Below are 14,396 nucleotides of genomic sequence, written 5' to 3'. Positions count from 1 at the left end.
TCTGGGTCTGGGTCTGGGTCTGGGCCTGGTCTGGTCTGGTCTGGTCTGGGCCTGGTCTGGTCTGGGCCTGGTCTGGTCTGGGCCTGGTGTGAGCTGATCACGGCAGCATGATCACAAGCACAAGGCCTCCTCTTCCTCCATCTCCATCCTCATTGATCATTCCTCAAATGAAGTGGTAAAAGTCCTAAAGATCTGCTCACTGTCCCTTTCTGAGACATCTGCTTGAACTCTTCTCTTTTCTATTAATGAGACTGGTCATTTATTGGCCAGCTCCACCGGAAGATAATAAACCTCCAGATATTATTCGACCGAGAGAACAAGGAGGAGAAACAGAAACGGGGGGGTGGGGGGGGGGGGGGGAACATTTCCAGAAGTAAAAAAAATCAAAAGTAATAATAAAAAAGGAGATGAAGAACAACAGTGAGAATCAACATATTTTAACAGTGAACTCCGAGGCTGTCTCAGAGTCTGGAAGTAATCCACTCCACACGCAAAACAAAGGAGAAAAAAGCCTGACAAGACCCAGTCTCCTCCCCTCCCCACTGTGACTCAATTAGCCCACTGAGGTCCACTTACCCAACATTAACTTTCTATTACAACTACAGGCAAAGACAGGGGCTGGAGGATGAGGGTTAAACATTGGACTGCTCCTGAATAATATACCTCAGGGAAGACAAAGAAAATATACCAAGGCTACACACACACATCCACAAACCACACAGCAACGATTAACCGAACAGATAAGGGTTGTTGGAGAAGCAAGGTAGGGGCCAGTGGTTCTGGGAAAGTACGAAACGAAAGAGAAACGTTCTCCCAGAGGAAGAGCGGAAATGAAACACAAAGAAAAGAAGGCTGTATCGGGGATAAATGGGCCCTGAGTCTGTAGACCTACCCTAAGCTCTAGACCTCCTTCATCCGTCTATCCACATTCAGACTTCTTTCATGCCTCGATCCACATTTAGACCACCCTTATCCCTCCAGTTTCAGCCCTCCCCTGTCCTCTCTCCTCCACCTTCCACCCTGTCCTTTTATCCTGTCCTTGCCTCTTAAATCAGACACGGGCATCGATCATCACTGGGCAAGATGAACAGGGGAACTCACAGGGACTCGGCAAGTCACTGATGTACTTAGAATGGCTCATATATTTTGCAGTGCGAATCCCTCCAGATATCAGATCAGGATGAGAGGGGTGTGAGAATGAATTACAGGGAAGGAGAGGAAGGGATACGGGGGGAAATTGATATTGTTATGCGTGTTTGTGTGAAAGAGAGAGAGAGAGAGAGAGAGAGAGAGAGAGAGACACACAAAAGAAAGAAAATAACAAGGTAGTAACAGAGGAGGAGAGGGAAACGAGAGAGAGGCTCACTATATACAGTGCACACAAGTACTGATCTGCTGCTATTATTAATGACAGTCTGGACCACCTCCATCCTGCTACACCAGACTACAATCAGACCTACATTCTGTTTCATCTCAAGCTTCTACTCTCGCAAATGTACATGTCTGATCGAGGTGGACGGGTGAAACTGGATAGTTGGAGACTCACTGGTGAGGAAGCACTTAGCTAGTAACATTTGGCAGAGAAAGCTCCTGAAGTTTGATACTTGACATCCCAAACATCAGGCCTCCAGTAATATCCCCGTCCCAAACTTTCAGCTTCTCACAACATGTGCTATCACTGTCAGCACAACTGCATTGCTCATGCACCAAGTTTCATCGAATTTAGTCGAAAGTATTGCCCACAAAATGTTATCAATGAATTGCATGAAACATTTCTCAGCGGTTCAGATTTACAAAGGCAATAGCTCCCTCAAGTGTCGTTTCAGATGTACCTCACTATGATGCTCCTGCATTGAAATGTTGTTCAAAGTTTATATGAAGTGTAGCATTCGCCGTAGATACATCCATACAACTGTTCCATAACATAGTATCATTAACAACGCATAGGAACATTTCGCTGTTTGTACTACACATACGTTATGCGATTTTGACCTTTGTGGCGCTGTCAAAAGGATGTGCGACCAATACCAGGCACTAGAGGGCGCTCTATCCACATTAGTTGCAGCAGTGGTAGTCATCCTGTCTAATATCACAAGGCCATGGATGTCGCCAGCAGTTTCTCATTCAGACACAATGACACAGTGAAATAGGATTACAAGCCAAACTGCCAAATCACGCACTGACAGCACAATGGTTGACTTGTAAACTCTTTGTATTTGTTATGCTGAGGCAACTCCGTAAAACATTATTATTCCAACACCCAGTCCTTGGTGCGGCTTGATAAATTGTCTTTGCATTCACTCTATTTTGGTGAAGTAAAAAGATAAATAATTGTCTGATGTCTTGGTCCTCCCTTGATAGAATAAGCCTGTAAGTTATGGGCCTGTTATCATGTGTAGGAGTGAAAGCGTGTGTATGAATGAACGCGGTCCGTCTTAAAGGGGGTTTATGAAGGTTGGTCTTTCTACTAGATTGCAGATATGGGAGCTCATCTCCCTTTATAGTCTGCTGTTTCTCCCCCCATGAACTCCTCTGGCGTCCTGGGCCCTGAGCAGGCAGAATACGATTAGAAATGAGCAGGTTTATTGAGTCTAAAATAATCTAGCAGATTCTGAGAACTCCCTCGAGCCCAGGACCTCATTCCCCACCTTCATCAGGGTTCAGGAGGCCATAATGAAAACAGAAAGGGGATCTTTAGAGACACACACACGCTCATGCAGATAAACACACACACACTCATGCAGGTACACACACAATTTCTCTCCATCTCTCTCTCACACACACACACACACACACACACACACACTGAGGTGAAATTTGTGATACATCACAATTTCCCTAGGAGTTGGGAGAAGTGCATATTTCGGAGACACCTCATTCTTCTTGATGTCTAAGTTATGATTTATTGACACATTTATCCAGAGAGGCCTTGGCCTCCAATGACCTCTCACCTCTGACCTCTCCCTGTTTGCCTCCTAAGCGTCTCACATGGACCTCCAACAAATCTCTGAGCTGGTATCAACTGACCCCTTCACTCGCCTTACCAGAACGCACGTTATTAGAAGAAACACTAACCCCTCTGGGTACTGGAAAACAGACAATCTCAGATGAAAGGCAGGTAGACAGATAGATAGACAAACAAACAGACAGACAGACAGACAGGTACCATAGAATTATCAGGTACCTGAGAACCAGCATTTCAGCCCATTAACCTGTTACTAATGAGCTGTGTTACAAGAAATGTTTATATTAATCACACTTTGCTGGGGGTGCTCAAAGGGCTCACCACAAATGTCAATAATGTTCAACAGTACAGGGCTTTAAATCGACCAGAGGCTCTGCAGGGGGAAACAGAAAAACATGGAAAAAACAGAGAGCATGGAAACACGACCATTGAAGATAAGTTATCAAAACAGCACGCCCGTCCGGAAAAAATCGCTCAGACGACGACAAAAATAAATGGTTAATTTGATCAGCCCTGAAGCCCAGAGATGTCTGTATCACACCTGTCACCAAATAGCCTAATACGTTTGTCTGTTAACAGCTCTGATGATGCTGTGGAGCTATTATCATATATGTTCAGTTATATGCTTTATAAATGTGGAGAGACAGGCAATTATGTGAAGGGTTGTCCATAAATACTGGGTGGATTTAACTTAAACATTGGTGAGAAAAAGTGGGTTTGAGATGGTGGAAGACAAAGGAAGACGTGAGTGAGGGGAGAGAGAGAGAGAGAGAGAGAGAGAGAGAGAGAGAGAGAGAGAGAGAGAGAGAGAGAGAGAGAGAGAGAGAAAGAGAGAGAGAGAAGAAACTGTTTAAACGTCAATGCAAGTGCATTGCCACTCTACACGCGCTGATGATCAGCTATGTAGGACCTCACACTTTCACCAGACTTGCATCCCGAGGAGCTAAAAAGACAACGTTGACTAGATATGATGTGCCACAATCTTAGTCACACTGCTGCGGACTGAACAGGAATTTGAAACTGTTTCGTGTGGATGGTAACACTACGGCACATTGTCATTTACCCATCTATGGATTTTCCATGTTCCACTGATTTGACTCAAACCCAGGAGAGGTAAAATAAGGCAGATCTCAACGGTTTGCAGGTGTAGCAGTTGAGCCTGCTGTGGACATGGGACCGTATGTTCGCTTCGAGGGATATTGCGCCGGAGGAATAGAGTCTTCCTGAAGGAAAGCTGTGTTCGGAACTAAGGGGAGAGCTGCGGGTCTGCGCGCCACAATGATGCGTTCCAACCATGGTTTTATCCTGCTTCTCTTGAACGGAACAGCGTGCTTGGTAAGCAAGCTACAGATGATACGATACACTGATAAAAAGTTAGTCATTAGAGTATCAATCTCCATTAGGTTAATTTGCCAATGGCGAGTGGGATCAATCAAACGCATTTGCTACCGACAGGTGAATTGTCTACTCGCGTTACTCGAGTGAGTAAGAGTAATATCGAGCGGTTACTCCGTGGGTAATGCGCTAGTAGTGGGTGCAGGTCCCGTGCGTCAAGTACGCTTCAATATCCATAACCCCAGTGCATGATACCACAAATCACATTTAGTGCCTTTGTTATTGGGTCGTGGTGACATAGGCTACTGTTAAAATAATACGATGCGTAATAACATAAATATAACTTTAGGCCTACTACTCATCAAAACAATAAATACAAGTAAAGTATAATACATCGTTAAATATGCAGGATAATCTATGCAAGGTGTAGCGCATATAAGCCATATTAAATAATGTGTTTCTGTTTGTGATATTACGTGATATATCCCTCATGAAGAAGATAAAATAATAGGCATTGATAAAAAGCTATTTAGTTTGCCATGTTCAGTATCCTGCAGTATAACAGCAATAGGCTATCCTACATTGTTTTCTTCTTCCACTACCTGTTTTTCTGAGGACAGAGATTTAAAGATACCCAAACACATGATCCAGGCCCAATTAAAGCCAATTAAAGGATTAGCTGATTAGTCAATTCAGTTTCCTATATGGATACAATATGCGATGGCAATAACGGTGTAAATGAGGGTCAAATTGTTAAATTATAACAAGCAGGTGTGTCACACATCCACAACTTCCAATGTTTGCCAAAACAAGAAACGTGGATGAAGTGGACAATAGAAGATGATAGTGACGCAGGCTATACGTTGAAATGTTGTTACTCTACTACCTTTTGGCTGCGCGAGGTTGTCATATTTTCAAGTTTGACCTTGTGGCTTACAAAGTCAATGTAAACTCCGTGTGTTGTGTGTCTACGGGGATCCTCAACAGGAAACGAGGATAGCGTCATACATATATATGCTAAAACCTTAAAATAACTATTCCTTTAAGCAATTAACTATTTTTAGATTTGCTGAACGAGTAGTAAAGTTTACAACCTAATAGAGACACCCGAAGGAGCCTAATACACAGGCCTAAGTCTAAAAGCATAGCTGAAAAGTAAAATAAAATGTTTAAACTGACTTAAAAAAATATGAGTACATTTTCAGCTATGCTTCAGCTATTCAGTCAACGTTTGTATTAGGCTATATATAATAATACATAATGATGTGCCGTCTCAGTTTTGGACATAATTTTAAGATGGGAGAATTATGCATTCTGGTTGCAGTTACAAGGCATTGTGCAAATTATGATATAGTTAATGAGTGTACAATCACTATATCTCACATCGAAAGTGTTAAACGCACGTCATGTCTCTCAGCATGGAATCTTGGGTAATTCGTTAGCTTGATGACATTAATAAATTATACAGCAGTTAGCAAATCATCCAACTTTTCATTATGCAATAGAGAAGTAAATAATCTTAAACCATGTGTTTATATTGAGATTTAGGTAGTTTCCGTTGTCAATGCTATACAGCTGAAGTCTTCAGCAGTCTCCTTGGATGGTTAATAGTCCAGTATTAACAGAGGAGTGAATATGATAATGGAGATCAGGATTTAAATATTAATTACGATGTCCTCCAAACTGATAAAAGGTTATGAATAATATAAACTATCACGACTGAGTGCTTTCTAATTGATTGATATATGTGGAAATTATGTTTATTTTTCGATAGGGTTACAGTCATTTTTCATCCGCTTCTATACAGTTTTAATTTGTTTTTAATAGACTCAATGGAATGTATTTAATCTAACTCAGGCAATTAACTTGCTAAACGTTTGCAATTTGGATATTTACTACACTAGATTTTACACTGGCAATCAAAAATACATATGCATCAGGATCAGTGGAGAGATGTGACCAATCAAACATTACAAAGACCGGTGTATGCGCACACACACACACACATATGTGCTTGTTTGCTATGGAGTGCTAGTCCTGCATTTGCATTGTAACCTTCAAACAGCAGGGACCCAGGGCCTCATTTTACATTACATTTTAGTCATTTAGCAGACGCTCTTATCCAGAGCAACTTAGTAAGTACAGGGACATTCCCCCCGAGGCAAGTAGGGTGAAGTGCCTTGCCCAAGGACACAACATCATTTTCGAAATCGAACCGGCAACCTTCTGATGACTAGCCTGATTCCCTAACCGATCAGCCACCTGAGTCCCTCGCCTCATTGTCTCATACTAAAACCTAGATCCACCCAAAGGAAAGTCAGGATGTTAAGAAGATGGCATCAAACAGGATCTCTTTAGGCTTCAGATGTCCAGTCATCTGGGAGAGAGACTGAGTTTTATGACTGCGGTCTTTAAAATCTCACAGCTATGGGAGCTAGTACTACCCTGTGGAGTGAAGTTAGCCAAGCTTTTATTCAAAACACTTGATATTTCTCTTTTTTTTCATTGAATGTCTCTCATTAGAGGTTGAAGCATTTTTCTGGTCAAGAGATGTAATGCAAGGTAAAGTCAGAGATGCTCCCAGGTTTATTTGAACCACATAGGGCTCTTTTACCCAGTTCTGCCTTGTCAGATAGTCTTTGACTCCTTTTTCTTAGATACTCAGCTCTCTTTTCATGGCCAGTGGCTGTGTCCACCCAAACGAATCCCTGGCGAGGCAGGAACACTACCCTGAAACTACCCCTATCCGACATTCCCAGGTGAATGTCGGATATATCCAGAATTCAATCACATTATTATACTGTATGTGTTCCATTGCTAGCTTTAGCTCCCCTTACTAAACACACGTACACACGTACACACGTACACACGTACACACGTACACACATGCAGATGCCCAGCTTCCTTTGTGAACATCAAATCAACAGCATTTTCTAATAGCTATAACTGTTGTATTGTTTTGTAAACAGCTATAATACCATCTATACATAAGTAATACATTATGTACACCCACAACACAAGTTGAGGCTGACAACTAAGCCTTAATAATTAGAGAGCACATTCAAAGCAGTTCACTGTATGTGTAAGTGGATCATTACAGGGTGTTCTGGGTATAAAAAACATGTTCATCCTCATATCGTGGTTCTCTGTATATATATTCACGATAATTTTCTCATCGCTTACCAACCCTATAAATGCTTCAAGTATCGATTGAAAGGACAGTTATAGTATTTTTGTTTCATCGTCATATCACAATGGTATAACACCAACCTAATTTTCTCTTAATGACTTGTGTGGATGCATACAGATACGTGATCATGAGTTGATCTTGAGCTTGGTGAGCTCTGTGGGCAGTGATGACTGAGGCCCACGCTGGGGTGCATACATGGAGCCTGAGTGGCAGAGAAGAGGCTGCTGGTGGTATAATGGACAGGCTCCATGGCTTTCCTGCCTGCCTGGGGTGTAAAACAGCTTGAGATATGCACAGGCACGGCACGTATGACCCCAAAGGTGCGTCCTTCCCCCGGCCACCCACAGAGGCCGCCAGCCGAGGCGAGGCCCGGCCCCCAGGCTCCCTCCGGCCCGCCTGCCTGCCTGCCTGCCTGCTTGACACAAGGTAGCACAGAGAGATGATGAGAGAAAGGGAGAGAGATAGAGAGGCACCATGCTGACACATCCTTAGCCTTTCATTCTCAAGCAGAGCACCGCTCTGAGTCAGAATTCAGTGTTCTAACCCGTGCAATTTACTGACACCGAAACACTGGGAGAGACAGATAAGAGTTGGACCTGGGTGGAGGTGTGGAGGTTTGTCTGCTTGTGTGGACAGTGGAATATGGCTTTCAGCCAGGGGTGAACACCATGAAGGCCGGACGTTTCCGCTGGCGTGACAACGTCGAACAACTCCAAAAGGTAGCATTTGATGTCACACATGCTTGGAAGTTCCTGGGATTCATTGCATAGAGCCTATCATGCATGTTCTAGGTTGGTTCTGAACATCCTACATGTCTGAGGGTTCTACAACAGGGTTTGACTGGAGTGAGAGAAGTAAATATTAATATTCAGCTCAGGACCTACTGGAGCAGGATTATGTTTGTAAATAACACAAGACATCTATTTGGTCATGCTTAGAGTGATGCAGCTTGAGAGCTCGTTATGTTTAATATGCTCTAATAAGAGTGAATAAACAGAAGTTTATAAGTACAAATCGCGTTTGAGAGGGACACAGGATCTCACAGTGGTCAAGAGAAGCAGATTTATTGTAAGAAAGGGCATCTGTCACCATCTGTCACCATGGGAGACACTGTTGTTTTGACGAGGGCTAATAAGGACCTCATTAGGGTCTGAAAAGGGTGGCCACGGTAACCTCATCAATGTATGGCCGAAGACCGTGTTGACCTCATCATTGTGTGATAAGCGTCCATGGAAGCTATCGTATGGGGGTGACCAGGGGGTTCCTGCAGAACTCACTCAATGTTCTGTAGTTAAAGATCACTCGAGTGACTTTCATTTAACATTACTTTCTGCTCTGCTTATCACCAGTACAGTGTGTGGCCTGGGGGATCTTTAAGGTCAACTGTCAAACAGATCTCACAGTTTATTAACACTGTGATGTTTGTGTTGACATTGGAATACAATCTAAAAGCATGAAATCAACACCTCGCTAATTGTGTCTTTCCAGGGAGCACTCTGTTGAAGGTTTCCCCACTCCCCACTCCTCCAGAGTATCTGTGAGGATACATGGAGTCCAATCTTCCTTCATGGCTTTTCAGACAGGTGTGAACGCCACGGCAGAGCTTCCCCCAGCTCTGCCCCACCACCCCCTGCTCTCTGGTCCCCAGACGAACCTTCCCACAGCGGCCGCCCTGCCCTGCATCACAGCCAACACCTTGTCGATATTTTATAATGTAAAAATGTGATAGCCAATTCAGAGGCTGGCTTCTCCCTCCGCATGAACAATGAACCCAGGCCCGCTGGGGCCGCAGGACTAACGCCGTCCAAAATGAGTTTGAAAAAAAAACTATCTACAAAGAAGAAGAAAAATTAAATGTGCTTGTAGCTGGTTGGTCCACCCAACACCGAGCTAAGCTCTGGTGACCCCCTTGAAGTCGGCGTAAATTATTAATTAAGAGTCAAACGGCTTGTTTCTTGTGAAATTACCTTTTCTCTCTCCCTCTCCCCCACCCCTTTGCACTAGCCATTGGAATAATTAGTTATAAGGGCACAGCTGCTCTAAGATTTTAATCATGGAACAGAAGGAGAAGACTCCTGGTGTGAACGTATTAGGTCTGGAGCTGGAGAGAAGGAAAAAAAACACAAAGCAACGGTGAAATGCGGGCAGCGCCTTGGTCCCTTAATTAAAAATGTATGTCATATTAGAGATGAAGATTTCAACTCAACAGCCAGAGGAAAGCGGAGTGCTTATTGAACTTGTCAGCTTCCCAGGATAAGCACATGCTTCCAGCGCTCATGCGGTGTGTCTGTCTCTAAACAGGCTCCACAGACTCCCGCCATACCGTACCACACCCGCCGTGTCGCTGGGAAGCCGAGACGCGAACACTTTAATATTTAAACTATTGCTAAGGGTCTATATTTGGAACAATAGTTCTGTAGTTGGCACAGTTGTCTCACAACACCACCTCGGCTTTGTGACAGAGCCGTTATTGCACAGATTTGAGCTAAGTTGCTCCCTGATCTCTGCGCTTTGTTAAAGCAATTCTGTGCCACAGGCACCAGGGGAGGGGAGCGGAGGTAAAATGGTGTACCTGTCACTTTAACCGGCTGATTATTGCCTGTGGAGCTGGCGGGCCTGGGTGGATCATTTCCTCTCTGTGACTCTCATCCTCTGTCCCCCCCCCCCCCCCCCCCCACACGCACAACCCCCCGCCCCCCCGCCGGTAGAGAGGCCTAGGGCCTGTTCTCACTAATGCTCAATGAGTCACAATTACCGCGGCGACGAAGCCTAGCCCCCTCCAATCCATGCGTCGCACTGAGTCACACAGCATACACAACAGATGACAAAATCCCCCCCAAGCCACCCCAGACCCTGACCTGCCCACCCATCGCCCACTCTGTAACCCGGCATCGTTCTAGAAAGTTGCGTCCTTGAAGAGACAATCTACCACAGACCATGAAATGCCTTTTTCAATCTGTTCATTATACCGTCTTAAGCTTGGCTCTGCATAAAACGTTACAAAATGTCAAACATCTGACACTATTATAGAGTTTTACCTTGTAGGATATTACTCTAAGCTAATAGCCTTACCCGTCTAAATGAATGGGCTTCAGCCCATTTTTAACCTTCAGCATGGTGACTCAACATGGTTACAGACTGCTTTCTCAGAGCTGTTAGCCATCTGCTCCATAGAGGGAGACTCGCTCTCCTTTGTTTTATATCCCCAGTAATCATCCATTAAAGGCCGTTCCAACATGTGTCTGAGGCTCTTGAGCAGTGCACTCCAAGAGACCCCCAGCAGTTCCAGAGCAGGTCAACCCCTCTGTTCAACAGCAGCAGAGTTCTCTGCTAATCTCTGCACAGCCTCTTAGCCTCCTCAACCTATTCACATCCTCGAATCAACTCAGTTTCTGCCATTTATGCTGAGTCACCCTCTCTGTTGTCATCAACTTGCAACCGGGTGCCACCTGAGAGTAGTGACATGAAGGGCATGAAGAATCGGTGGGATGCAAACATGCTAGACAGTTGTGTCGTGACTTATCATGTTATATCAATACAGCTCCGGAGGGGCACTTTGAAGGATACCACAGGGGCTCCCCTGCTCCACCTACAGGGATCTAGGCAGCATGCCACCCCCTGCCCAGCAGATGTGGGGCAACATAGAGAGACAAATCAAATACACCCTGTCACTTCACTGGCAGACCAGCGGGGGGAAAACAGAATTCGTAATTGCAATCATTCTGCCACGAATTCCTCCAGCACCCCAAAACAGAGAAGAAGACTCAGAAAAGATTTAAATCAATATGCCTACGGCTCCCAAAGTTTGATTCATTATTAATGAGTGGGTGCTTTTCAGGGACAAAATCAAAACTTTCTGATTCAAGTGGCAGGAGCTCTTGTCAGGCCTGCCCATGTGTTTCTGTCTGTGTGAGGACGCTCTCTCTGCGGAGAAAAGGGCGGGAAAGCAGCGGTATCTAGGTAACCAGAGGGGGGGGGGGAGGGGTCTGGACCTGACACTGTGAGGTCAGCTGATGACCAGGGAGACCACTTCTGTCAGGAGTCAATACCACACCATTTCCAAAGCAGCGAGAGCTTTTCGGAAGATGTGTTGAAATGGCATCCACGTTGTTATGGAAGGAAACGCATGTCTAGGGAGTCAGGTGGCTGAGCGGTGAGGGAATTGGGCTAGTAATCCGAAGGTTGCCAGTTCGATTCCTGGTCATGCCAACTGATGTTGTGTCCTTGGGCAAGGCACTTCACCCTACTTGCCTCAGGGGAATGTCCCTGTACTTACTGTAAGTCGCTCTGGATAAGAGTGTCTGCTAAATGACTAAATGTAAATGTTTTAGAGAGACAGAAAATCAATATGACAGACTGTCTGAAATGCAAGTGAACAAATCTGAGAATGAAAAACCTGCATAAACTGGAATAAAAATGAGTAAGACTTAATAATCCGGACTAAGCCAGTATAAGGAAGCCCTGGCAGTCAGGACAGTAGATGGATCAGAGCACAGACAGAGAAACATGAATTATGTATCAAACCTCAAGGCTGACTGGGAACAACCCTGCCCTCGCAGACAGTGCCCACACACACACGTGCACGTGTACGAGCATGCACACACACACACACACACGTGCACGTGTACGAGCATGCACACACACACACGTGCACGTGTACGAGCACACACACACACACACACACACTAACAGGCTACCGTTCTCACAATTATTGGGCACAAGCACAAACAGTGAACTGACACACACACAGAAACACACACACACATCTTCTCCACGGTGAGATCAAAAGGACAGAGCAGCACTCCAGGCTTCCACAGCAAAGAGAGTCTACCTGTTAATAGATCATTACCATCAAATAATGACCTATTACTCTGGCTCTCACATTCACACACACTCTCACAAAGCAGCTGAGCAGAGCACGACCATCTCGTGTTCACCTTCCTCTCCTCTCCCTGTCCTCCCCTCATTCATGGTTAACATCTGACAGCTTTGTGCATCCGCCGATGCAGATTTTTAAATTAAAACAGTAGGTCTTAATTGCACATTGAGGTGGACTCCTCTGCCCCCGCCGTCCACCTCCACAGAACGCGCCAAAGCAATAATTGTTTCACCACTCCGATTCGCACACTGTGGCGCTTAAATCTCCTTCGATCCCCCAGGCCTCTCAAGGAGCTGCTGGTACAGGAGTGTACTTCTATTTCTTCCTGCGGCTTTATCAGCCGGGGGAGTTATATTTATACGGTGGGGGACTGGAAATAAGACACAAAGGAAAACTCGCTTTCAGGCTTAATAAACAAGAGAATATAACAACAGTGTACATACTGTACCTCCCAAATTCAAACGCTCGTTTATATGATAGAACATTGACAGAATGTCACTATAACTTCTACGACAGGTAGGAGTTCTAAATTAAGTATCGACTAAACCTTTAATTAGTTTTCTGTCCTTTTTTCCCTTGCTAATACTTACCTTATTTTTCTTTCTTTTTCATCTCCATATGCTCTCTTTCTCTCTTTCTCCATCTCTCCATCTCAACCCGACAACCACTCTCTTCTTCTCTCCTCCTTTCGCGTCTTTCGGTCTCTCTCTTCAGCTGGCCCTGGGTCAAGAAGAAGACTTGTCCAGCCCTAAAGGCCCGTCAGACGAGTCGACCAAGATGGTGGGCGTGCTGACCGGTCAGACGCCTCCGTCCCCTCTGAGTCGCTGGATGCTCCACAGCAAGAGCCGTGCGGCCAACGCCACGTCCCTGGAGCTGCCCTACCGCTCCCCGGTGCCCTTCTCCAAGCAGGAGTTCTGGGAGATGCTGGGCAGCGACCTGATGAAGCCCGACACCTCCTCCAGCTCCAGGGTGAAGCGCAGGCCCATCGTCAAGACGGGCAAGTTCAAGAAGATGTTCGGCTGGGGGGACTTCTACTCCAACATCAAGACGGTACGCCTCAACCTGCTCATCACCGGCAAGATCGTGGACCACGGGAACGGGACGTTCAGCGTCTACTTCCGGCACAACTCCACGGGCCAGGGCAACATCTCTGTCAGCCTGGTGCCCCCGGTCAAGGCGGTGGAGTTTGACCTGGAGCGCCAGAGCGTGGTCTACCCCAAGGACTCCAAGATCTTCAACTGCCGTGTGGACTATGAGAAGGTGGACCGCAGCAAGCGCACCTCGCTGTGTAACTACGACCCGTCCAAGACCTGCTTCCAGGAGCAGACTCAGAGTCACGTCTCCTGGATCTGCTCCAAGCCCTTCAAGGTCATCTGCATCTACATCTCCTTCTACAGCACGGACTACCGCCTGGTCCAGAAGGTCTGCCCGGACTACAACTACCACAACGAGATGCCCTACCTGCCTTCGGGGTAGAGGGGGCCGGGGAGGGCTGGGGGGAGAAGCAGCACAGGAGAGAGGGGAGGGGATTTGGCAGCTGAGGTGGACAGGATGACGTGTGAACGAGTGAGAGGGGCACACCAGAGCTCGAAACGCCCCTCCGACTGTTTTCGCGGCAACATTACCTTTGTGGCATACAGTACCTTTTCTGTGGACTGATACCTGTATTTGTAAATCTTATATATGCAAAACATACAGTATGCACACAACGATCCTTGTGAGGTGCTCACCTTCAGCAGTCGTCAATGGAAATGAACAGACCACCTTCGTGCTCGCAGTTAACACCACCAACAGCAGTCAGAATAGTTTCAACCACCCACATGGCATGTTGTGAGACATTACATTCTCACATTCAGGTGATAAAGAGGGTGCAATGCAGGGTTTTTATTTACAGTAAAGGGTCTCACTCCTCTACTCATCACCACCGCTTGTCCTCGCACCCCCTTCCTCCCTCCTCCCTCCCCACTCCTCCCTCCTGCCTCCTAGAGAGAGAAAGAGAAAGAGAGAGAGAGAGAGAGAGAGAGAGA

General features: G+C 45.7%; 1 protein-coding gene across 1 annotated transcript; it reads left to right on the top strand.

The window, feature by feature from the left end:
• The first annotated feature begins 3,855 nt into the window (after positions 1-3,855).
• Positions 3,856-13,845, top strand: LOC134037443 (neurexophilin-1). The gene is made up of 2 exons (XM_062482715.1): positions 3,856-4,300; positions 13,084-13,845. The coding sequence occupies exons 1-2, from the start codon at positions 4,244-4,246 to the stop codon at positions 13,843-13,845; spliced, it is 819 nt and encodes a 272-aa protein (XP_062338699.1). The 5' UTR covers positions 3,856-4,243.
• The last annotated feature ends 551 nt before the right edge of the window (positions 13,846-14,396 follow it).

This window comes from Osmerus eperlanus, chromosome 2 (genome assembly GCF_963692335.1).
Source record: "Osmerus eperlanus chromosome 2, fOsmEpe2.1, whole genome shotgun sequence".
In the NCBI taxonomy this organism is placed as follows: Eukaryota; Metazoa; Chordata; class Actinopteri; order Osmeriformes; family Osmeridae; genus Osmerus; species Osmerus eperlanus.
The sequence above is the reverse complement of the archived record's forward strand: the minus strand, read 5'-3'. Positions and strand labels throughout refer to the sequence as shown.